A 23,360-nucleotide genomic window follows, 5' to 3' on the forward strand; every position below is an offset into this window, starting at 1 on the left:
AGACCAGAGTTTCCTGGTTACACCTTCAACAAGACCAGTGTCTCCAGGTTATTCCTCCAACAAACTTGTATTCCCAGGTAACATGCCCACCCCCTGCCTATTGACCACGGATGCAGAGGGGAGTAGAAATTAAGTTTAAGAAATGACTCCCAGCATCAGCCAATTATGTTAGAGGTCAAAGTAGTTTTCCAATTAAATGCTTGCACATGTATCCCCTGCTTGCTGCTTACTCTAAAGCCTTGCTCCAATAGACATCCAGGGCTCCTGATGCAGGTGGTGCATTGGGGCGGGGTATGTTGGAGAGAAGACTGCCCACTCTCTCCTTACCTGATCAATATACTACTGGAAGTCCTAGCCAGAGAAATTAGACAACAAAAGGAGGTCAAAGGGATACAAGCTGGAAAGGAAGAAGTCAAAATATCACTGTTTGCAGATGGTATGATAGTATACTTCAGTGACCCCAAAAATTCCACCAGAGAATTCCTAAACCTGATAAACAACTTCAGCAAAGTGGATATATAAAAAACTATCTCAAACAAATCAGTAGCCTTCCTCTTCTCAAAAAATGAAGAGGCTGAGAAAGAAATTAGGGAAACGACACCCTTCACAATAGACACAAATAATAAAAAATACCGTGGTGTGACTCTAATCAAGCAGGTGAAAGATCTGTATGACAAGAACCTCAAGTCTCTGAAGAAAGAAACTGAAGAAGATCTCAGAAGATGGAAAGAACTCCTGTGCTCATGGATTGGCAGGATTAATACTGTAAAAATGGCCATCTTGCCAACAGCAATCTACAGATTCAATGCATTCCTCATCAAAATTCCAACTCAATTCTTCATAGAGTTAGAAAGAGCAATTTGCAAGTTCATTTGGAATAACAAAAACCCCAGGATAGTGAAAACCATTCTCAACAACAAAAGAACTTCTGGGGGAATCACCATCCATGATGTCAATCTGTATTACAGAGCAATAGTGATAAAAACTGTATGGTATTAGTACAGAGACAGGCAGGAAGGTCAATGGAATAGAACTGAAGACCTAGAAATGAACCCATACACATATGGTCACTTGATCTATGACAAAGGAGTTAAAAACCATTCAGTGGAAAAAGACAGCACTTTCAACAAATGGTGCTGCTTCAACTGGAGGTCAGCATGTAGAAGAATGCAAATTGATCCATTCTTATCTTCTTGTACAAAGCTCGGGTCCAAGTGGATCAAGGATCTCCACATAAAACCAGACACAGTGAAACTAATAGAGGAGAACGTAAGGAAGAGCCTTGAACATGTGGGCAGAGGGGAAAAATTCCTGTACAGAACAGCAATGGCTTCTGCTCTAAGATCAACAATAGACACATGGGACCTCATAAAATTGCAAAACTTCTGTAAGGGAAAGGATACTGTCAATAGGACAAAATGGCAACCAACAGATTAGGAAAAGATTTTTACCAATTCTACATCCAATAGAGGGCTAATAACCAATATATTATTGGATAATATCCAATATACCCGTATTAAAAATAGGGTACAAAGCTAAACAAAGAATTCTCAACTGAGGAATCTCAAATGGCTGAGAAGCAGCTAAAGAAATGCTCCGCATCCTTAGTCATCAGGGAAATGCAAATAAAAACAACCCTGTCATTCCACCCCACACCAGTCAGAATGATAAAGATCAAAAACTCAGGTGACAACAGGTGCTGGCTAGGATGTGGAGAAAGAGGAACACTCCTCCATTGTTGGTGGGATTGCAAACTGGTACAATCACTGTGGAAATCAGTCTAGTCATTCCTCTGAAAATTGGACATAGTATTACCTGAGGACCCAGTTATACCACTCCTGGGCATATACCCAACTGATTCTCCAAAATATAAAGAGGACACATGCTTCAATATGTTCATAGCAACCTGATTTATAATAGCCAGAAGCTGGAAAGAACCGAGGTGTTATTCAACAGAGGAATTGATACAGAAAATGTGGTACATTTATACAACCCAGTATTACTTAGCTATTAAAAACAATGACTTCTTGAAAGTCTTAGGCAAATGGATGCAACTAGAAAATATTTTCCTGAATGAGGTAACCCAGTCACAAAAACACACATGGTATGCACTCACTGATAAGTGGATATTAGCCCAAAAGCTTGGAATATTCAAGATACAATTCACAAACCACACGAAGTTCATGAAGAAGGAAGACCAAAGTGTGGGTGCTACAGTCCTTCTTAGAAAGGAAAACAAAATACTCATGGGAGCAAATATGAAGAGGAGTATGGAGCAGAGACTGAAGGAAAGGCCATCCAGAGACTGCTCCACCTGGGGATCCATCTGATATACAGTCACCAAAGGCAGACCCTATTTTGGATGCCAAGAAGTGCTTGCTGACAGGAGCCTGATATAGCTGTCTCCTGAGAAGCTCTGCCAGAGCCTGACAAATAGAGAGGCAGATGCCAAAGCCAACCATTGGACTGAGCAGGGGGTCCCCAATGGATGATAGAAAGAACTGTAGGAGCTGAAGGGGTTTTCAACCCCTAGGAAGAACAACAATATCAACCAATCAGATCTCCCCCTGCCCCAGAGCTCCTAGGGTCTAAACCACCAACCAAAGTGTATAGATGGAGGGACCCATGGCTCCAGCTCCATATATAGCAGAGGATGGCCTTGTCGGACATCAGAGAGAGGAGAGGCCCTTGGACCTTGGAAGGCTAGATGCCTGAGTGTAGGGGAATGGGAGGATGGGGAGGCAGGAGTGGGTGGTGCAGGAGGGTGTGTGTAGGAGCACCCTCATAGATGCAGGGGGAGAGGGGATTGAATAGGAGTTTTTGAGGAGGGGGGAATTGGGAATGGGCATATCATTTGATATGTAAATAAAGTTAATATCCAATAAAATAATAATTAACCTGCTATAAGTTGAATCAAATTTGCTCTTGTTTGATTTTGGGGGGATCACTAACATTTCCCTGTACCACATTTTGGTGAGTTGATTGGTAAGTTCCCCATGACTAACAGGAATGTGTATCTGTGTAGGGTTCCATAGCTGCCTGCAGCTATTACGAAGTGGGTTTCTGGAACAGAAGCTGAGGAATAAATAGGGAAGAGGGGCGAAAAGAAGTATGGCTAAGACAATATTCACTGATCAAAGCCAGAAACTTTAATGGCGCCAGACTTTTTAACAGTTTGGGCAAACCCTTCCCCCCAGACTCCAGGCTGAGTTCCGGTGGAAGTTGTCTAGCTTCTCTTGGAGGTCTTCGTCTTGACTGCTCCTGTAGCTGGGTGGGCCACCTGCTTAATTCAGGAATTCTTAGACCTGGAGGAACAATGAACTTAACCTTTACTTCGAGCACTCGGCCCTAGGTGGAGCAGGATCCTGGCTATCTGGGAGAAGTTAACCTTGACCAAAGTCAAACTCTGACCACGTGCATGACTGCCCCAATATGGCTCTGTACATGTCCTCCCTTTTTTTATTAATTAGAACACGAGGAGGTAGAAAACAAGTGGATAAATATCCTTCATAAGAAGGCGGGCCTTAACCAGGAGGGGAAGCATTGACTGTAATTCCTCTTAAATTGTATAATGTCTTTTTCAGAGGAGGGGTAATAGGCTCCCTTATTATTTTAAGGACAGCCTCTCGACATTAACCCCTATGTAATTAGGTGTACTTCCTGGGGACTCAGAAGCAGAAATTCACCTCCCCATGTGGTGCTTTGCCTCGCACTTCTCACTGGTACCCATGTTTGTTCTTAAACAAACACACATAGATCTGAGTTCTATGTGGCTCCCTCTTTGGAGATCCACTTGTGTAAGTTTTGAAGCCAGGGGGGTCTACAAGTGTCTTTAACAGACATGTAATCTCTCCATCCAGGTGAGCCTGGGTGGAGACAGCCAGTCTGCTTAACAAACAAGGTCAAGAGTTAAAGGTGGAATAGGATTAACTTGTCTCTGAAGTATCTAATTCAGTTGTAAATTAACAACTTTAAGGACCCAAAGCTTGGCCTCTGGGGTGGGAGAGGTAGCCTTGTGTATCAAGAGATATGCTGTTAGTTCTCAGGAAAAGTGGAGACTATATGTTAAATTAACACAGCTGGCTGAAGATTGTTAGCCATCTTCAAAATTGGAATCTTCAATATTGGAATTATTTCTAGACCAGTCTATGGTTGAGTCAGCTGAACACAATAAGGAGAAGAGTCATTTTAACTCTTCTTTAGATTAATTTTTCCTAAGCTAGCTTAACAGTCTCTATGTTCTGTCCCACAAAGTCTAAAAGCTTGAAGCTAGGCAATTTATCTAACCTGGGGCATTTGACAATTGAGGTAAGTCAAGAACATATATCCAATATAGCTCTTATGTTACCATGGTCTGGGCATTCAGCAAGCACACAGTCAGCATATCTTCTGTAGCATTCTGTGGAAAAAAACATAGGGGACATGCCTTCCCCAATATTAAATCAGGATCATGGCATATGTCAATAAGTGAATTCCTTTATTTCACCTAGACATCAATATGCTTAATTACAAGATGTCATATACATTTAGCAAGGAGTTTCTAGGCATCCACATTTTAAAATTTTCTTAAAAACATGTAAGCATAATATAAATGATATGCACAGGGACACGATTTCCCCTCTCTTCTCTCTTCCAAGAAGATATTGTTTTATTAATTTAAGTTGGAACACAAAGTATAACCCATAACATAGGCAATAACTATGTAATTATATAAAATAAACATAGCATTTTTAGTTGCTTTTTCTGTTAGAGCAGTTGCAACTAGACAGCCTAAAAATGAATCATTAGTCACATGCACATATTTTTTAATCTTCTAAATTAGAAATATGAATATCATTTATCTGTAATAACTAAGTCCTCTAGGATTAACACCATTACGTGGTAGAGGTAGAAATTGAGGACATCAAGAACAAATCTTTATAATTTGATGTGTACAAAATATAAAAATTATTTCAAATACCTAAAGGACAGTCATTTAGAGAACATATCCTTTGTTCTTAGAAATTTGAATCACATTTGTATAAACTGTAAAAATTAAGAATTAGCAGTATTAAAAATGGACCAATTTTAAGCAATCTGTTTTCTTTAAAATCAATGGCAAACACATATTCACAGCACAAGGTTTGTCTGCCAGTTCTCATGTTCAAGTGTATGACAGTGTAACTTATTAAAGAGACATTATTTTAAATCTTAATCTTCATTAAGTCTAATCTCCAGGCCAAGAGTCACATGAAACACCATGTCAATTTAGGAGCATCTTAAAGGCCTGTATTTCCTGAATTGCGTCATGTAACGTGTTGTTTAAAAATGGCGACTACCCTAAACTACCAGCTTTAACCGTCATGTCACGTGTTGTTTAAAAATGGTGACTACCCTAAACTACCAGCTTTAACCTAACTTTTGTTAATAACATTATACCTTTTAAATCATGTCTAGTGACTTAAGCCAATACTCTATAGTCAAGACATGTAAAATATACCTTTAAATCTAATTATAAACAAGAACAAAGCATGAGTTGCGTTAGGCCACGTGTAGCTAGTTAAGATGGCTCCAATACTGAATCACCAGTTTTAAACTAACCTTTTCTTAATAACACTATACCTTTTACATAATAACCAATTAATTTATAACTCTTTAGTCAAGACATGTAAAGCCTTATACCATTAAAACCAATTAGAAACAAGTATAAAGCAACTACATGAATTTCACAAGCCAAACCAAGGTTTTCCCAAATCTTGAGGCTTCTGGGGTTTTAAAAGCGGCTTTTTCCCCAGCCATGCTTGCCTCTTGGGTGAGTGAGCTGCGCTGCTGCGGCGCGGCTTTAAATCAATCCCCACACAAACTGTGGCTGGCTCAAGAGGTTACCAGCAGATGAAATCCTTACCAATTTTCTTTTTAACATGAAACAGTCATTCACACAAAAACACAGAGAGGACATAAACATACACATAGACAAACAGTCGGTGCACCGGGACAAACACGGAAAGATACACAGAAAGTTAAGCGCGCTTGTTAAGCAATTGCATCCATTTTCCTCTTTAAACAGCTCTTAGAGGCTGCGGACATATGCCTATTTTTAAAACCCCTTTCTTTTTCGCCTAAATCAGCTCTTACGAGCTTTGGGCAAATGCCTACCAAATTTCTTCCCCATATTTCCCTATCTTTTCAACCCAAGCGGCCACTGTGCCGGCTCAACACAGTTCGCTTGCAAAATCAGTATCCCTCTGCACTCACAACAATAGAAAAAATTTTTCACTAGCGCTAGTTTTTGACCTCTATGTTGCTTACCGTGCGGATACCATTCCTTATCACCTTTTCTGCGAAGCTTCGCTCGATAGGGTTACCTCAGGAAATTCTCCCGTACCAGGTTGCCCCACGTTGGGCGCCAATATGTAGGGTTCCATAGCTGCCTGCAGCTATTACGAAGTGGGTTTCTGGAACAGAAGCTGAGGAATAAATAGGGAAGAGGGGCGAAAAGAAGTATGGCTAAGACAATATTCACTTATCAAAGCCAGAAACTTTAATGGCGCCAGACCTTTTAACAGTTTGGGCAAACCCTTCCCCCCAGACTCCAGGCTGAGTTCCGGTGGAAGTTGTCTAGCTTCTCTTGGAGGTCTTCGTCTTGATTGCTCCTGTAGCTGGGTGGGTCACCTGCTTAATTCAGGAATTCTTAGACCTGGAGGAACAATGAACTTAACCTTTACTTCGAGCACTCGGCCCTAGGTGGAGCAGGATCCTGGCTATCTGGGAGAAGTTAACCTTGACCAAAGTCAAACTCTGACCATGTGCATGACTGCCCCAATATGGCTCTGTACATATCTGGAGGATCTTGAAGCCAGCAGAACTAGATCAAGTACTTGTGGTTTTACTTTTGTAATACTGTTTTTAACCTCCTGTTCTTGGCTGTCTGAGAGCTGAATTTGAGCTTTCTTCGTGAGATTTGCTGAGTGGAATGGAAGCAAGCTTGTGTAGAGGTAAATTTGGTAACTCTTCTAGCTATGCTGAGATGATCTATTTGTGTGGAACCTGGTGCTCTGCGTTGCCATGGTAGTTCTTCTGGGTTTGAGCCCTGCTTAGGAATTTGACTGTCAGAAGTTTTCTATGAGGTCTGAGCAGGTGAGTGCTTACACCTTGGCTCAAAAGCTTGTGATTTGTGTGTTGGCTATCTTGTCTGAATGTTAGAACCTTTTGAGAGGTCTACAAAGCATAAGGAAAACTTGTGTAAAGATAAATGACTTATGTTACCATGGTGATTTTTCCAGATCTGAGTAAATATTTGTGCATTACTGAGGGTTGTCATGTGTGTATGAATGCCACCTTTTGGTTGGTTCTTGTTACTGAGGGCTGTATCTTTTTATGGATTTGGTAGGTTTTTATTTCTGGCTGTGCCTTTTTCTGTTCATTGATTCTAAATAATACCACATCCTTATGGGAATTTGTTTCTGGGGTTAGGACAGACATGTCTGGGAACTGTGGCCATGGTGGATTCAGGACATGTCCTGAGCTTTTTTTATTTATTTATTTTTTTTGGGTGGGCATGGGCTCAGAAAGCAGAGGCATCCATCTTTCTGGGAATAAAGACTTGAGTTTGTTTCTGTAGTTGGTTAGTGGTTAGGACAGATGTATCTGGAAGCTGTGGTTAAGGCAGGGCCAGGAGACATCCTGAGTCTTAGTCTGAGGTGAGCGTGGGCTAAAGAGAGATAGATACCCACCAATCTGGGTCTTTTCATGTGGGTGTGCGCCAGTTTCTGGTTATTTCTTATTTCTGCCTGATGGAGAGAGCAGGTGAATTTGCGTTTTGGATGTTACAGTGAGGTCTTTTTCATGAGTATTATTTTCTGCTTATTTCTTGTCTCTACTTGGTAGAGAAGGAAGGTTACATTTGCTTTTCTCAAATTCTATTTGTGTTGTTGTTGTTGTTTTTTTGTTACAAATTGACTTTGACAGACATATTAACATGGAACAGACACCTCCAAGCCATTTGGAATTGCTTCTCAGTGACTTGAAGTATTTTAAAAGAATTAGGGAGAATCTCTTGCTCATTATTAAGAAAGATTAATTAACCACATTCTGCAGGTAAGAATGCCCCCCAGAAAGGTCCTCTGATTTGAAATTGGTCCAGGGGATTGGAAAGGTCATTTTTCAGCCCATGTCTGTCCATCCTGACCAAATAACTTATGTGGTGGTTTGTTGAGATCTCATGGAGGACATACCTTCTTGGCTTAAACCTTTTCTACCCAGACAACAAACAGAAGTTCTTATTTTGTCACCAGGAATTCCTAGGATACTAAGGAAAAGATACTAGATCAACCATCCCCTTCTGCAACACCACTCTGGTGCTCCAAGGAGGGACAGTGGAAGATGTTATTTTTCCACCCCCACCTTACTTAACCCTTCAAGTCAAACAGCAGCCACCAGCTGCAACTGGGCAGCATGCAGCCCCATCAAGGCAGTGGGAGGGACCTCTGATGCAGGGACGTGGAGCCATTCTTTGATCCCATGTACCATGTCTGCTTTAGCATCAGCTCCAGACCTTGGTGCTTCTGTGTTATTTTTATGTTGTGATCATGGGCACCCATGAGCTATTCCCTATGGAGCCTTAAAGATAAAAGTTTTCAGAACACACAATTATTGTTTAGTCTTAAACTTTACTAATAAAATTTTATTTCCTTACAAGAAAGGCATCCTCTATAGTGATTGAAATTATCATACAAGTTTGGATTTTTTTTTTCCAGGAGAAATTTTTCTTCTGCCTCTGGTTTTTTTTTTTTTTTTTTTTTTTTTTTTTTTTTTTTTTTTTTTTTTTTTGGTTTTTCAGGACAGGGTTTCTCTGTGTGGCTCTGGCTGTCCTGGAACACACTCTGTAGACCATGCTGGCCTGGAACTCAGAAATGTGCCTGCCTCTGCCTCTGCCTCCCAAGTGCTGGGATTAAAGGTGTGTGGCACCACTGCCAGGCTTTCAGGAGACATTTACATTGTCAAGTTTAAAGTATAAAAGACAATGAAACAGTAAACTAACCACCTTCCACAGGTCTAATGTTTATGTCAGTATGGGAACTGCAGGTCAAAAGGAAGGTCCATCCAGTGCATGATGAAACCAGCTGGTGACAATGTGCATCAAGTCTCACTGGCAGGAGAGGACAAGTGAAGAGCACTCCAGCAGGTGAAGGGATGGCGGAGAAGAAGTATGTCAGCATCATGTATCCAGGGCTGGAACCATCTGTTCCTACTATGGTATTTATCAGTTTCTGCAGAGCCCAGCTTGGACTGTCGAGGACAAGTCTACATTCATCCATGGATGGACACTGGCAGCAAACCCAATGGTTTCTTGTTTCCAGAAAGATGAGAGGTTCTTACCAGGAACTGCCTATGCACATGAGGGGAATATGGAAGAATGTGAGAGAAAGTCTCAAGTTTGACAATCCATCTTCTGGTGTTCAAAGGCAGATTTATTTCAACTTCCAAGGTGCGACTTTGTGTCTCCCTTCTTCTTGAAGTGTGTATGTTCTGTCTGTAGTTTGCAGCAGAGAGCACTGTGTGGACACAGGCTGAACATTATCTTGGTGGGTATGCAGCACAGGAGCTCTGGGATTCCCGGGAAGAGTCCCAGGCGCCCTGTGTTTCTGGAGCAGTCTATTTTTCCTCAAAGACTAGGCGCTTCCTGGCCTTGCATGGAGGGCGAGTAGGTCTCACAGGATTCAGCAGGCACTGTTGTTGGTGGCTTGAAGGAGAAGATGGAGGGGGAGGCTCCAGTGGTGAGTGCAGAAGAAACTCCAGCACCCTGCCTTGGGGGCTCCAGGAAGCCCAGGGAGCATATTCCTCTGCTCTAGGAGAGACAGAAGGAATGAGGCCATCTGGGACTTGACCCTGAAATGAAGAAGATGAGAGATGAAGCTCTGGGACCAGGCCAGATGGAGCCTTCATCCATGGCATCCCTGAGTGAGAGACATTTTGCAGGCCCTTGCAGTCTCTTACCGAAGCACTGAAGGATCCTGGCTGGATGACTATGACTTCCCGCGGCATGTCCAGGAGATCAGAGTCAGGCTGGTCTGAGGGCAAGAACTCAGGATGTCTGGGGCCAGTGGAATCTTGGAGGCTTCCGGGGACCAAGAGGAAGTGTTCTGGGAGGGACACTTCCAGGATCGAGGTGTGCTGAGGTTCCAAGAGCAGGTCGCAGTCATCCAGATTCAGCTGTAAGGCAGAGCCAGGTGGCAGGAACACCAGGGAAGTGAGCCTGTAGCTGGAAGTCTCCATAGGCCCCTCCAGGTCGTGTTGAGCATGGTGGTCTTGTTGGAGTCGAGGGCGCTTGGCAGGATTGGTTACAGGATCAGCGCTGGTGCCCTGGGGCCTCACTCCCTCCATGGTGTGATGATTTGGCAAATTGGGAGTTGGTGCCTAAAGAGGTGCACTGCAGGTGCTAGACCTGTGAGCTATACTTCATGCAGGTAGGACTGTTGTCAGACTGGCTTTTGCAAGAGACTCTGTGCGCCCTCTTGGAGAGAAGAGATTCGGTCAGAAGGACTAGCTGATCTGAAGTGTTGGCTTGGAGAGAACCTGAGTTCTTTATATCTTCCTGGCTTGCAGGAAGCTCCGCCCATGCAGGGCGGGGCCTCAAGCATAGGCAGGGCGGGGCCTTGGGAACAGGCCCTCAAAGAGGGTGGCATGGGTGGGGGAGGATGGGCAGCAGGGGTAAGCAGTGTTGGGAATATTCATAGTCAAGGGAGAGAAAATGGCCCTTGAATGTCCTTGTCATTATCCTTGCCTTCACCTGTGGCATCACACACAGGAACATGGCTTTCCCACCCCAGCCACGTTTTCAGGAACTCTTGGTCCCATCCTAGAAATTCCCTTCATTTGCAAATAAAAACGGAAATGCACATTATCAAAGTGAAACAACACTTGTTCCTTGCAGGTCAGGCTTGCTACTTAAGGACAGAAACTAAAAGCGTTTTAGGTTCCTATTTTTCTATTAGAAAAATGACCTCAAAGTTGTGTTATAATGAAGTACATAATTGATCTGAGACAACCCATCGATGAGTGAATATTCGCCTAGCATGCTGGGGGGCATTGGATTTGATCCCCAGAAACAAATCAGAAAAGTATTCCTGTGAGTACTGTAGAACTTCCCTAACCCCAGCGTTTGAGAGACAGTCACAGCAAGATTATGAATTCAAGGCCAGTCCGGTACATGGTGACAACTAGACTGGTCTTGGTATGTGGTGAGCTCAAGGCTAGCCTGGACTGACTGAATTATGCCTGAGAAAGTTAGTTCATCCTTACGAGCCATTACAAGTGGGGAAAAATAGTTTCAATGTTAGATGCTTTGTTTCTGTTGGATATGATAATGTAGGACAGATCTGTTGATTGATTTATTTACTTTTTTCCCAGACAGGGTTTCTCTGTGTAGCCCTGTCTGTCCTGGAACTCACTCTGTAGACCAGGCTGGCCTCGAACTCAGAAATCCCTGTGCCACTGGCTCCCAAGTGCTGGGATTAAAGGTGTGAGCCACCACTGCCCTAGCAGGCAGTTCTTCAGGAGCACTTAGTGCCCTAAGAGCTCTGCTCTCTCTCACTTCCTAATTGTCCTAATGAGTTTATTTCTTAATGTAAGTAGTGGTTGTACACATTCAGTGATATACAGAGTGGTGCACAAAGTGGTGCTGGGATGTGTCTATAATGAAGAATTAACTGAAGCTGTTTTCTGGTCTTTACAGGAGACTTCTGGCCACACAGAAGCTGACATCACTCTTCCAATCAGCCTGAGTCCGTGGAAGTGGCAAGAAACTGCAGCACTCCACCAGAAGTCTTTTGGTGTTTTTCTCTCTAATATGTCCCAACTGACTGAGCTCAAGTGTGTAATGTTTAAGTCAATATAAGGTCTTTGGAAGCCAGAGCAAGACTGCCTGCATACTCAGGATCCCATCATATTCCCAAGCCTTTCTCAGATTAAACTTGTAATCGCTCTAAGTCCATCTTGCTCTGACATACTTCAGTTTAGAAGAACATTTAGTCGAAACTGAAGAACAGAAGCTAAAAATGTTGTGCCGGGAAGTATTCACTGAACCTCCAAAACACAACCAAGGAGCAAATTCCAATGGAGCCCGATTAGGCTCTCTTTATTCCAGCTGAAGCTTAGAGTTTCTGTTTGTTTGTTTCTTTGTTTGTTTGAGGCAGGTTTTCTCTGAGTAGCCCTGCCATGTTTGGAATTTGATCTCTGGATCAGGCAGGACTCAACAGAGATCCACCTGCCTCTGCCTCCCCAGTCCTCTGGAAGGGTCTTCTTTGTTTGTTTGTTTGTTTGTTTGTTTCTTTCTTTCTTTCTTTTTTTTAAAAGATGTATTTTTTTTTTTAAAAGATGTATTTATTTTTTCTATGCCAGCCGGGGAAGCTCCCTTCAGGCACACCACAGCAGGGTATTGGATACCATTACAGATGGTTGTGATCCACCCTGTGTTTGTTGGGCCCTCTGCAAGATCAATACAGGCTCTTATCTGCTGAGCCATCTCTCCAGCCCCCACCAAAGGCTTCTTAACTGAACATCCTAACAGTATGTGAGCAGGTCCTAATGATACAATGCTTCTTCCTTACTGCAGTTAGTCTGTTAAATTTCTATGCCCTTATCCATCTTGTGGTATAAATGGGGCCTCTGGTATTTGTTTTTCTTCCCTCTTTTATCTCATGGTCCCATAGAGGCCAGGCTGGCCTTGAACTTGCTCTGTAGTTGAGATTCTGTTGTAACTTTTACTCCTTGTGCCTCTCCCTGAAACCTCAGGTAAATAACACCTCAACCAGTACACTTAAGCTTTAGAAATATGCTGGACTCCGTGGCTGGAGAGATAACCAAGTGGTTAAGAGCACTGACTACTCTTCCAAAGATCCTGCGTTCAAATCCCAGTAACCACATGCTGGCTCACAACCATCTGTAATGAGATCTGACGCCCTCTTCCTGTGTGTCTGAAGATAGCTCCAGTGTCCTTATATATAATAATAAATACATAATTTAAAAAGTACATAGACTAGCCTTAAAGGTTTAGTTGGAAAACCATGATAGTGATTCATTTCAGGTTTTTTATGTACAGAACCAATTAATTATCCTATCACACTTTATTTCCAACAGTATATAGTGTCCTATTTTTCTGTGTTTCCCTATTAAAAAATTATGATATTGGTGTGAATTTTGTAAAAGAAGAGGGAGAAGAAGGAAAAGAGAAAAACCAATACCAATCCATCCATTCTTGTATCTCTCTCTGTCTCTCTCTCTGTCTCACTCTCTCTCTGCTTCTGTCTCTGTCTCTCTCTCTTTCTTTCTCTCTCTATCATATCTTATTTCAATGCCTTTTCTATTGGCTGTTCTTAAATGCTTGAACCTACCTTGTAGCCCATAACCCACCAGATGTGTGGAAGAATAGTGAACCTGTTCAGAAATGGTTTTTTGGGACAACCTCCATCAGTGTTGTCTAGAAATTGGTAGTTGAGTTCACTGCTCAGCTGCTGTGGCAGGATCCATAGGATGTCAGTAGCAGCTAGATCCAGTGGCAAACACTTCTCGGGTATAGCCACCCTCCAGTTTGGTAGAGACAGGATAGCAGCAGGTGGCAGGACCTAGCAGGAACATCCAGGCAGAAGGGACTTTGACAAGTAGTGATATCTGGACTTGTGCCTCTCATGAAAGAGCAAGGATCGGGGAAAGAAGAGAGACCAACCAGTGTTTTGCTATGCAAGCAAGCCAAGCTCAGCCCCTTTGCCTGTCTGCCCAGTCCGTTTTCTACTTCCTTCAGACATCAGGTTCCTCCACAGGTGTTGCCTTAAGCCCAAGTCCTGCCTTGCCCCAGCCCCTGTGCCTGTCTCAGCTGACATCACTCTGCCAATCAGCCTGAGTCTGTGAAAGTGGCAAGAAACTGCAGCACTCCACCACAAGTGTTTTGGTGTTTTTCTCTCTAATATGTCCAAACTGAATGAGCTCAAGTATGTAATGTAAGGCAGACACATCCATGGTGGTAGTTAGCGAAGAATCCTTCATCATGTGTCCTTCCACCTGTTGTTTTTAGCAGAACCTTCTTTCTCCTCTGCTTCAGAGAAAAGTTCCTTCACCAGTCTGCCTCAGGAAGCCCTATGCAACAAAACTGACATTCTAAAGTACCCTTTTGTCTCTTTTGTTCTCTTTAGGTTCTTTATATAGATATTTAAATCAACATTGAATTAGTTTATGCAGGGCCTTGGTTTTATGCAACTAAATCTGTAGTCCAGCCTGGCTTTGACTTCGGAGATCCACCTGACTCTGCTTCCCCCGTGATGAGACTGAAGATGTGGGCACCACTGCCAGCCCCAACCCATTCTTTGATCCCATGTACCATGTCTGCTTCAGCATCAGCTCCAGACCTTGGTGCTTCTGTGTTATTTTTATGTTGTGATCATGGGCACCCATGAGCTATTCCCTATGGAGCCTTAAAGATAAAAGTTTTCAGAACACACAATTATTGTTTAGTCTTAAACTTTACTAATAAAAATTTATTTCCTTACAAGAAAGGCATCCTCTATAGTGATTGAAATTATCATACAAGTTTGGATTTTTTTTTTCCAGGAGAAATTTTTTGCTGCCTCTGTTTTTTTTTTGGTTTTTTTTTGGTTTTTCAGGACAGGGTTTCTCTGTGTGGCTCTGGCTGTCCTGGAACACACTCTGTAGACCATGCTGGCCTGGAACTCAGAAATGTGCCTGCCTCTGCCTCTGCCTCTGCCTCCCAAGTGCTGGGATTAAAGGTGTGTGGCACCACTGCCAGGCTTTCAGGAGACATTTACAGTGTCAAGTTGAAAGTATAAAAGACAATGAAACAGTAAACTAACCACCTTCCACAGGTCTAATGTTTATGTCAGTATGGGAACTGCAGGTCAAAAGGAAGGTCCATCCAGTGCATGATGAAACCAGCTGGTGACAATGTGCATCAAGTCTCACTGGCAGGAGAGGACAAGTGAAGAGCACTCCAGCAGGTAAAGGGATGGCGGAGAAGAAGTATGTCAGCATCATGTATCCAGGGCTGGAACCATCTTTTCCTACTATGGTATTTGTGAGTTTCTGCAGAGCCCAGCTTGGACTGACGAGGACAAGTCTGCATTCATCCATGGATGGACACTGGCAGCAAACCCAATGGTTTCTTGTTTCCAGAAAGATGAGAGGTTCTTAGGGTTCTTACCAGGAACTGCCTATGCACATGAGGGGAATATGGAAGAATGTGAGAGAAAGTCTCAAGTTTGACAATCCATCTTCTGGTGTTCAAAGGCAGATTTATTTAAACTTCCAAGGTGCGACTTTGTGTCTCCCTTCTTCTTGAAGTGTGTATGTTCTGTCTGTAGTTTGCAGCAGAGAGCACTGTGTGGACACAGGCTGAACATTATCTTGTTGGGTATGCACAGGAGCTCTGTGATTCCCGGGAAGAGTCCCAGGCGCCGTGTGTTTCTGGAGCAGTCTATTTTTCCTCAAAGACTAGGCGCTTCCTGGCCTTGCATGGAGGGCGAGTAGGTCTCACAGGATTCAGCGGGCACTGTTGTTGGTGGCTTGAAGGAGAAGATGGATGGGGAGGCTCCAGTGGTGAGTGCAGAAGAAACTCCAGCATGCTGCCTTGGGGGCTCCAGTAAGCCCAGGGAGCATATTCCTCTGCTCTAGGAGAGACGAAAGGAATGCGGCCATCTGGGACTTGACCCTGAAATGAAGAAGATGAGAGATGAAGCTCTGGGACCAGGCCAGATGGAGCCTTCATCCATGGCATCCCTGAGTGAGAGACATTTTGCAGGCCCTTGCAGTCTCTTACCGAAGCACTGAAGGATCCTGGCTGGATGACTATGACTTCCCGCGGCATGTCCAGGAGATCAGAGTCAGGCTGGTCTGAGGGCAAGAACTCAGGATGTCTGGGGCCAGTGGAATCTAGGAGGCTTCCGGGGACCAAGAGGAAGTGTTCTGGGAGGGACACTTCCAGGATCGAGGTGTGCTGAGGATCCAAGAGCAGGTCGCAGTCATCCAGGTTCAGCTGTAAGGCAGAGCCAGGTGGCAGGAACACCAGGGAAGTGAGCCTGTAGCTGGAAGTCTCCATAGGCCCCTCCAGGTCGTGTTGAGCAGGGTGGTCTTGTTGGAGTCGAGGGCGCTTGGCAGGATTGGTTACAGGATCAGCGCTGGTGCCCTGGGGCCTCACTCCCTCCATGGTGTGATGATTTGGCAAATTGGGAGTTGGTGCCTAAAGAGGTGCACTGCAGATGCTAGACCTGTGAGCTGTACTTCATGCAGGTATGACTGTTGTCAGACTGGCTTTTGCAAGAGACTCTGCGCGCCCTCTTGAAGAGAAGAGATTCGGTCAGAAGGACTAGCTGATCTGAAGTGTTGGCTTGGAGAGAACCTGTGTTCTTTATATCTTCCTGGCTTGCAGGAAGCTCCGCCCAGGCAGGGCGGGGCCTCAAGCACAGGCAGGGCGGGGCCTTGGGAACAGGCCCTCGAAGGGGGTGGCATGGGTGGAGGAGGATGGGCAGCAGGGGTAAGCAGTGTTGGGAATATTCGTAGTCAAGGGAGAGAAAATGGCCCTTGAATGTCCTTGTCGTTATCCTTGCCTTCACCTGTGGCATCACACACAGGAACATGGCTTTCCCACCCCAGCCACGTTTTCAGGAACTCTTGGTCCCATCCTAGAAATTCCCTTCATTTGCAAATAAAAACGGAAATGCACATTATCAAAGTGAAACAACACTTGTTCCTTGCAGGTCAGGCTTGCTACTTAAGGACAGAAACTAAAAGCGTTTTAGGTTCCTATTTTTCTATTAGAAAAATGACCTCAAAGTTGTATTATAATGAAGTACATAATTGATCTGAGACTACCCATCGATGAGTGAATATTCGCCTAGCATGCTGGGGGGCATTGGATTTGATCTCCAGAAACAAATCAGAAAAGTAGTCCTGTGAGTACTGTAGAACTTCCCTAACCCCAGCGTTTGAGAGACAGTCACAGCAAGATTATGAGTTCAAGGCCAGTCGGGTACATGGTGACAACTAGACTGGTCTTGGTATGTGGTGAGCTCAAGGCTAGCCTGGACTGACTGAATTATGCCTGAGAAAGTTAGTTCATCCTTACGAGCCATTACAAGTGGGGAAAAATAGTTTCAATGTTAGATGCTTTGTTTCTGTTGGATATGATAATGAAGGACAGATCTGTTGATTGATTTATTTACTTTTTTCCCAGACAGGGTTTCTCTGTGTAGCCCTGTCTGTCCTGGAACTCACTCTGTAGACCAGGCTGGCCTCGAACTCAGAAATCCCTGTGCCACTGGCTCCCAAGTGCTGGGATTAAAGGTGTGAGCCACCACTGCCCTAGCAGGCAGTTCTTCAGGAGCACTTAGTGCCCTTGAGAGCTCTGCTCTCTCTCACTTCCTAATTGTCCTAATGAGTTTATTTCTTAATTGTAAGTAGTGGTTGTACACATTCATTGATATACAGAGTGGTGCACAAAGTGGTGCTGCGATGTGTCTATAATGAAGAATTAACTGAAGCTGTTTTCTGGTCTTTACAGGGGACTTTTGGCCACACAGAGCTTTAAGTCAATATAAGGTCTTTAGAAGCCAGAGCAAGACTGCCTGCATACTCAGGATCCCTTTATATTCCCAAGCCTTTCTCAGGTTAAACTGGTAATCACTCTAAGTCCATCTTGCTCTGACATACTTCAGTTAAGAAGAACATTTAGTCAGATCTGAACAACAGAAGCTACAAATGTCGTGCTGGGAAGAATTCACTGAACCTCCAAAACACCACCAAAGAAGAAGTTCCAATGCAGCCCCATTAGGCTCTCTTTATTCCAGCTGAAGCTTAGAGTTTCTGTTTGTTTGTTTCTTTGTTTGTTTGTTTGAGGCAGGTTTTCTCTGAGTAGCCCTGCCATGTTTGGAATTTGATCTCTGGATCAGGCAGGACTCAACAGAGATCCACCTGCCTCTGCCTCCCCAGTCCTCTGGAAGGGTCTTCTTTGTTTGTTTGTTTGTTTCTTTCTTTCTTTCTTTCATTCTTTCTTTCTTTTTTTAAAAGATGTATTTTTTTTTTTTTAAAAAGATGTATTTATTTTTTCTATGCCAGCCGGGGAAGCTCCCTTCAGGCACACCACAGCAGGGTATTGGATACCATTACAGATGGTTGTGATCCACCCTGTGTTTGTTGGGCCCTCTGCAAGATCAATACAGGCTCTTATCTGCTGAGCCATCTCTCCAGCCCCCACCAAAGGCTTCTTAACTGAACATCCTAACAGTATGTGAGCAGGTCCTAATGATGCAAAGCTTCTTCCTTACCGCAGTTAGTCTGTTAAATTTCTATGCCCTTATCCATCTTGTGGTATAAATGGGGCCTCTGGTATTTGTTTTTCTTCCCTCTTTTATCTCATGGTCCCATAGAGGTCAGGCTGGCCTTGAACTTGCTCTGTAGTTGAGATTCTGTTGTAACTTTTACTCCTTGTGCCTCTCCCTGAAACCTCAGGTAAATAACACCTCAACCAGTACACTTAAGCTTTAGAAATATGCTGGACTCCGTGGGTGGAGAGATAACCAAGTGGTTAAGAGCACTGACTACTCTTCCAAAGATCCTGCGTTCAAATCCCAGTAACCACATGCTGGCTCACAACCATCTGTAATGAGATCTGACGCCCTCTTCCGGTGTGTCTGAAGATAGCTCCAGTGTCCTTATATATAATAATAAATACATAATTTAAAAAGTACATAGACTAGCCTTAAAGGTTTAGTTGGAAAACCATGATAGTGATTCATTTCAGGTTTTTTATGTACAGAACCAATTAATTATCCTATCACACTTTATTTCCAACAGTATATAGTGTCCTATTTTTCTGTGTTTCCCTATTAAAAAATTATGATATTGGTGTGAATTTTGTAAAAGAAGAGGGAGAAGAAGGAAAAGAGAAAAACCAATACCAATCCATCCATTCTTGTATCTCTCTCTGTCTCTCTCTCTGTCTCACTCTCTCTCTGCTTCTGTCTCTGTCTCTCTCTCTTTCTTTCTCTCTCTATCATATCTTATTTCAATGCCTTTTCTATTGGCTGTTCTTAAATGCTTGAACCTACCTTTTAGCCCATAACCCACCAGATGTGTGGAAGAATAGTGAAGCTGTTCAGAAATGGTTCTTTGGGACAACCTCCATCAGTGTTGTCTAGAAATTGGGAGTTGAGTTCACTGCTCAGCTGCTGTGGCAGGATCCATAGGATGTCAGTAGCAGCTAGATCCAGTGGCAAACACTTCTCGGGTATAGCCACCCTCCAGTTTGGTAGAGACAGGAGAGCAGCAGGTGGCAGGACCTAGCAGGAACATCCAGGCAGAAGGGACTTTGACAAGTAGTGATATCTGGACTTGTGCCTCTCATGAAAGAGCAAGGATCAGGGAAAGAAGAGAGACCAACCAGTGTTTTGCTATGCAAGCAAGCCAAGCTCAGCCCCTTTGCCTGTCTGCCCAGTCCGTTTTCTTCTTCCTTCAGGCATCAGGTTCCTCCACAGGTGTTGCCTTAAGCCCAAGTCCTGCCTTGCCCCAGCCCCTGTGTCTGTCTCAGCTGACATCACTCTGCCAATCAGCCTGAGTCTGTGAAAGTGGCAAGAAACTGCAGCACTCCACCACAAGTGTTTTGGTGTTTTTCTCTCTAATATGTCCAAACTGAATGAGCTCAAGTATGTAATGTAAGGCAGACACATCCATGGTGGTAGTTAGCGAAGAATCCTTCATCATGTGTCCTTCCACCTGTTGTTTTTAGCAGAACCTTCTTTCTCCTCTGCTTCAGAGAAAAGTTCCTTCACCAGTCTGCCTCAGGAAGCCCTATGCAACAAAACTGACATTCTAAAGTACCCTTTTGTCTCTTCTGTTCTCTTTAGGTTCTTTATATAGATATTTAAATCAACATTGAATTAGTTTATGCTGGGCCTTGGTTTTATGCAACTAAATCTGTAGTCCAGCCTGGCTTTGACTTCGGAGATCCACCTGACTCTGCTTCCCCCGAGTTGAGACTGAAGATGTGGGCACCACTGCCAGCCCCAACCCATTCTTTGATCCCATGTACCATGTCTGCTTCAGCATCAGCTCCAGACCTTGGTGCTTCTGTGTTATTTTTATGTTGTGATCATGGGCACCCATGAGCTATTCCCTATGGAGCCTTAAAGATAAAAGTTTTCAGAACACACAATTATTGTTTAGTCTTAAACTTTACTAATAAAATTTTATTTCCTTACAAGAAAGGCATCCTCTATAGTGATTGAAATTATCATACAAGTTTGGATTTTTTTTTTCCAGGAGAAATTTTTCTTCTGCCTCTGTTTTTTTTTTTTTTTTTTTTTTTTTTTTTTTTTTTTTGGTTTTTCAGGACAGGGTTTCTCTGTGTGGCTCTGGCTGTCCTGGAACACACTCTGTAGACCATGCTGGCCTGGATCTCAGAAATGTGCCTGCCTCTGCCTCTGCCTCCCAAGTGCTGGGATTAAAGGTGTGTGGCACCACTGCCAGGCTTTCAGGAGACATTTACATTGTCAAGTTTAAAGTATAAAAGACAATGAAACAGTAAACTAACCACCTTCCACAGGTCTAATGTTTATGTCAGTATGGGAACTGCAGGTCAAAAGGAAGGTCCATCCAGTGCATGATGAAACCAGCTGGTGACAATGTGCATCAAGTCTCACTGGCAGGAGAGGACAAGTGAAGAGCACTCCAGCAGGTGAAGGGATGGCAGAGAAGAAGTATGTCAGCATCATGTATCCAGGGATGGAACCATCTTTTCCTACTATGGTATTTGTGAGTTTCTGCAGAGCCCAGCTTGGACTGACAAGGACAAGTTTTCTTTCATCCACGGATGGACACTGGCAGCAAACCCAATGGTTTCTTGTTTCCAAAAAGACGAGAGGTTCTTAGGGGTCTTACCAGGAACTGCCTGTGCACATGAGGGGAATATGGAAGAATGTGAGAGAAAGTCTCAAGTTTGACAATCCATCTTCTGGTGTTCAAAGGCAGATTTATTTCAACTTCCAAGGTGCGACTTTGTGTCTCCCTTCTTCTTGAAGTGTGTATGTTGTGTCTGTAGTTTGCAGCAGAGAGCACTGTGTGGACACAGGCTGAACATTATCTTGTTGGGTATGCAGCACAGGAGCTCTGGGATTCCCTGGAAGAGTCCCAGGCACCCTGTGTTTCTGGAGCAGTCTATTTTTCCTCAAAGACTAGGCGCTTCCTGGCCTTGCATGGAGGGCGAGTAGGTCTCACAGGATTCAGCAGGCACTGTTGTTGGTGGCTTGAAGGAGAAGATGGAGGGGGAGGCTCCAGTGGTGAGTGCGGAAGAAACTCCAGCACGCTGCCTTGGGGGCTCCAGGAAGCCCAGGGAGCATATTCCTCTGCTCTAGGAGAGACCAAAGGAATGCGGCCATCTGGGACTTGACCCTGAAATGAAGAAGATGAGAGATGAAGCTCTGGGACCAGGCCAGATGGAGCCTTCATCCATGGCATCCCTGAGTGAGAGACATTTTGCAGGCCCTTGCAGTCTCTTACCGAAGCACTGAAGGATCCTGGCTGGATGACTATGACTTCCTGCGGCATGTCCAGGAGATCAGAGTCAGGCTGGTCTGAGGGCAAGAACTCAGGATGTCTAGGGCCAGTGGAATCTTGGAGGCTTCCGGGGACCAAGAGGATGGTGTGTTCTGGGAGGGACACTTCCAGGATCGAGGTGTGCTGAGGTTCCAAGAGCAGGTCGCAGTCATCGAGATTCAGCTGGAAGGCAGAGCCAGGTGGCAGGAACACCAGGGAAGTGAGCCTGTAGCTGGAAGTCTCCATAGGCCCCTCCAGGTCGTGTTGAGCAGGGTGGTCTTGTTGGAGTCGAGGGCACTTGGCAGGATTGGTTACAAGATCAGCGCTGGTGCCCTGGGGCCTCACTCCCTCCATGGTGTGATGATTTGGCAAACTGGGAGTTGGTGCCTAAAGAGGTGCACTGAGGGTGCTAGACCTGTGAGCTGTACTTCATGCAGGTACGACTGTTGTCGGACTGGCTTTTGCAGGAGACTCTGTGCGCCCTCTTGGAGAGAAGAGATGTGGTCAGAAGAACTAGGTGATCTGAAGTGTTGGCTTGGAGAGAACCTGAGTTCTTTATATCTTCCTGGCTTGCAGGAAGCTCTGCCCAGGCAGGGCGGGGCCTCAAGCACAGGCAGGGCGGGGCCTTGGGAACAGGCCCTCGAAGGGGGTGGCATGGGTGGAGGAGGATGGGCAGCAGGGGTAAGCAGTGTTGGGAACATTCGTAGTCAAAGGAGAGAAAATGGCCCTTGAATGTCCTTGTCGTTATCCTTGCCTTCACCTGTGGCATCACACACAGGAACATGGCTTTCCCACCCCAGCCACGTTTTCAGGAACTCTTGGTCCCATCCTAGAAATTCCCTTCATTTGCAAATAAAAACGGAAATGCACATTATCAAAGTGAAACAACACTTGTTCCTTGCAGGTCAGGCTTGCTACTTAAGGACAGAAACTAAAAGCGTTTTAGGTTCCTATTTTTCTATTAGAAAAATGACCTCAAAGTTGTGTTATAATGAAGTACATAATTGATCTGAGACAACCCATCGATGAGTGAATATTCGCCTAGCATGCTGGGGGGCATTGGATTTGATCTCCAGAAACAAATCAGAAAAGTAGTCCTGTGAGTACTGTAGAACTTCCCTAACCCCAGCGTTTGAGAGACAGTCACAGCAAGATTATGATTTCAAGGCCAGTTGGGTACATGGTGACAACTAGACTGTTCCTGGTATGTGGTGAGCTCAAGGCTAGCCTGGACTGACTGTATTATGCCTGAGAAAGTTAGTTCATCCTCACAAGCCATTTCAAGTGGTGAAAATAGTTTCAATGTTAGATGCTTTGTTTCTGTTGGATATTATAATGAAGGACAGATCTGTTGATTGATTTATTTTCTTTTTTCCCAGACAGGGTTTCTCTGTGTAGCCCTGTCTGTCCTGGAACTCACTCTGTAGACCAGGCTGGCCTCGAACTCAGAAATCCCTGTGCCACTGGCTCCCAAGTGCTGGGATTAAAGGTGTGAGCCACCACTGCCCTAGCAGGCAGTTCTTCAGGAGCACTTAGTGCCCTTAAGAGCTCTGCTCTCTCTCACTTCCTAATTGTCCTAATGAGTTTATTTCTTAATGTAAGTAGTGGTTGTACACATTCATTGATATACAGAGTGGTGCACAAAGTGGTGCTGGGATGTGTCTATAATGAAGAATTAACTGAAGCTGTTTTCTGGTCTTTACAGGAGACTTCTGGCCACACAGAAGCTGACATCACTCTTCCAATCAGCCTGAGTCCGTGGAAGTGGCAAGAAACTGCAGCACTCCACC

General features: G+C 44.2%; 3 protein-coding genes across 3 annotated transcripts; all 3 read right to left on the bottom strand.

The window, feature by feature from the left end:
- Positions 1 to 9,633: 9,633 nt before the first annotated feature.
- On the bottom strand, positions 9,634 to 10,362 carry LOC127689547 (proline-rich protein 23A3-like). Its single transcript, XM_052189242.1, has one exon. The coding sequence runs from the start codon at positions 10,360 to 10,362 to the stop codon at positions 9,634 to 9,636; it is 729 nt and encodes a 242-aa protein (XP_052045202.1).
- Positions 10,363 to 15,389: 5,027 nt separating this feature from the next.
- LOC127688314 (proline-rich protein 23A3-like) lies at positions 15,390 to 16,189 on the bottom strand. Its single transcript, XM_052186823.1, has one exon. The coding sequence runs from the start codon at positions 16,187 to 16,189 to the stop codon at positions 15,461 to 15,463; it is 729 nt and encodes a 242-aa protein (XP_052042783.1). The 3' UTR covers positions 15,390 to 15,460.
- A 5,003-nt stretch (positions 16,190 to 21,192) lies between these two features.
- LOC127689549 (proline-rich protein 23A3-like) lies at positions 21,193 to 21,924 on the bottom strand. The gene has a single exon (XM_052189243.1). The coding sequence runs from the start codon at positions 21,922 to 21,924 to the stop codon at positions 21,193 to 21,195; it is 732 nt and encodes a 243-aa protein (XP_052045203.1).
- Positions 21,925 to 23,360: the final 1,436 nt, after the last annotated feature.

Source organism: Apodemus sylvaticus, chromosome 7 (genome assembly GCF_947179515.1).
Source record: "Apodemus sylvaticus chromosome 7, mApoSyl1.1, whole genome shotgun sequence".
NCBI classification, from domain to species: Eukaryota; Metazoa; Chordata; class Mammalia; order Rodentia; family Muridae; genus Apodemus; species Apodemus sylvaticus.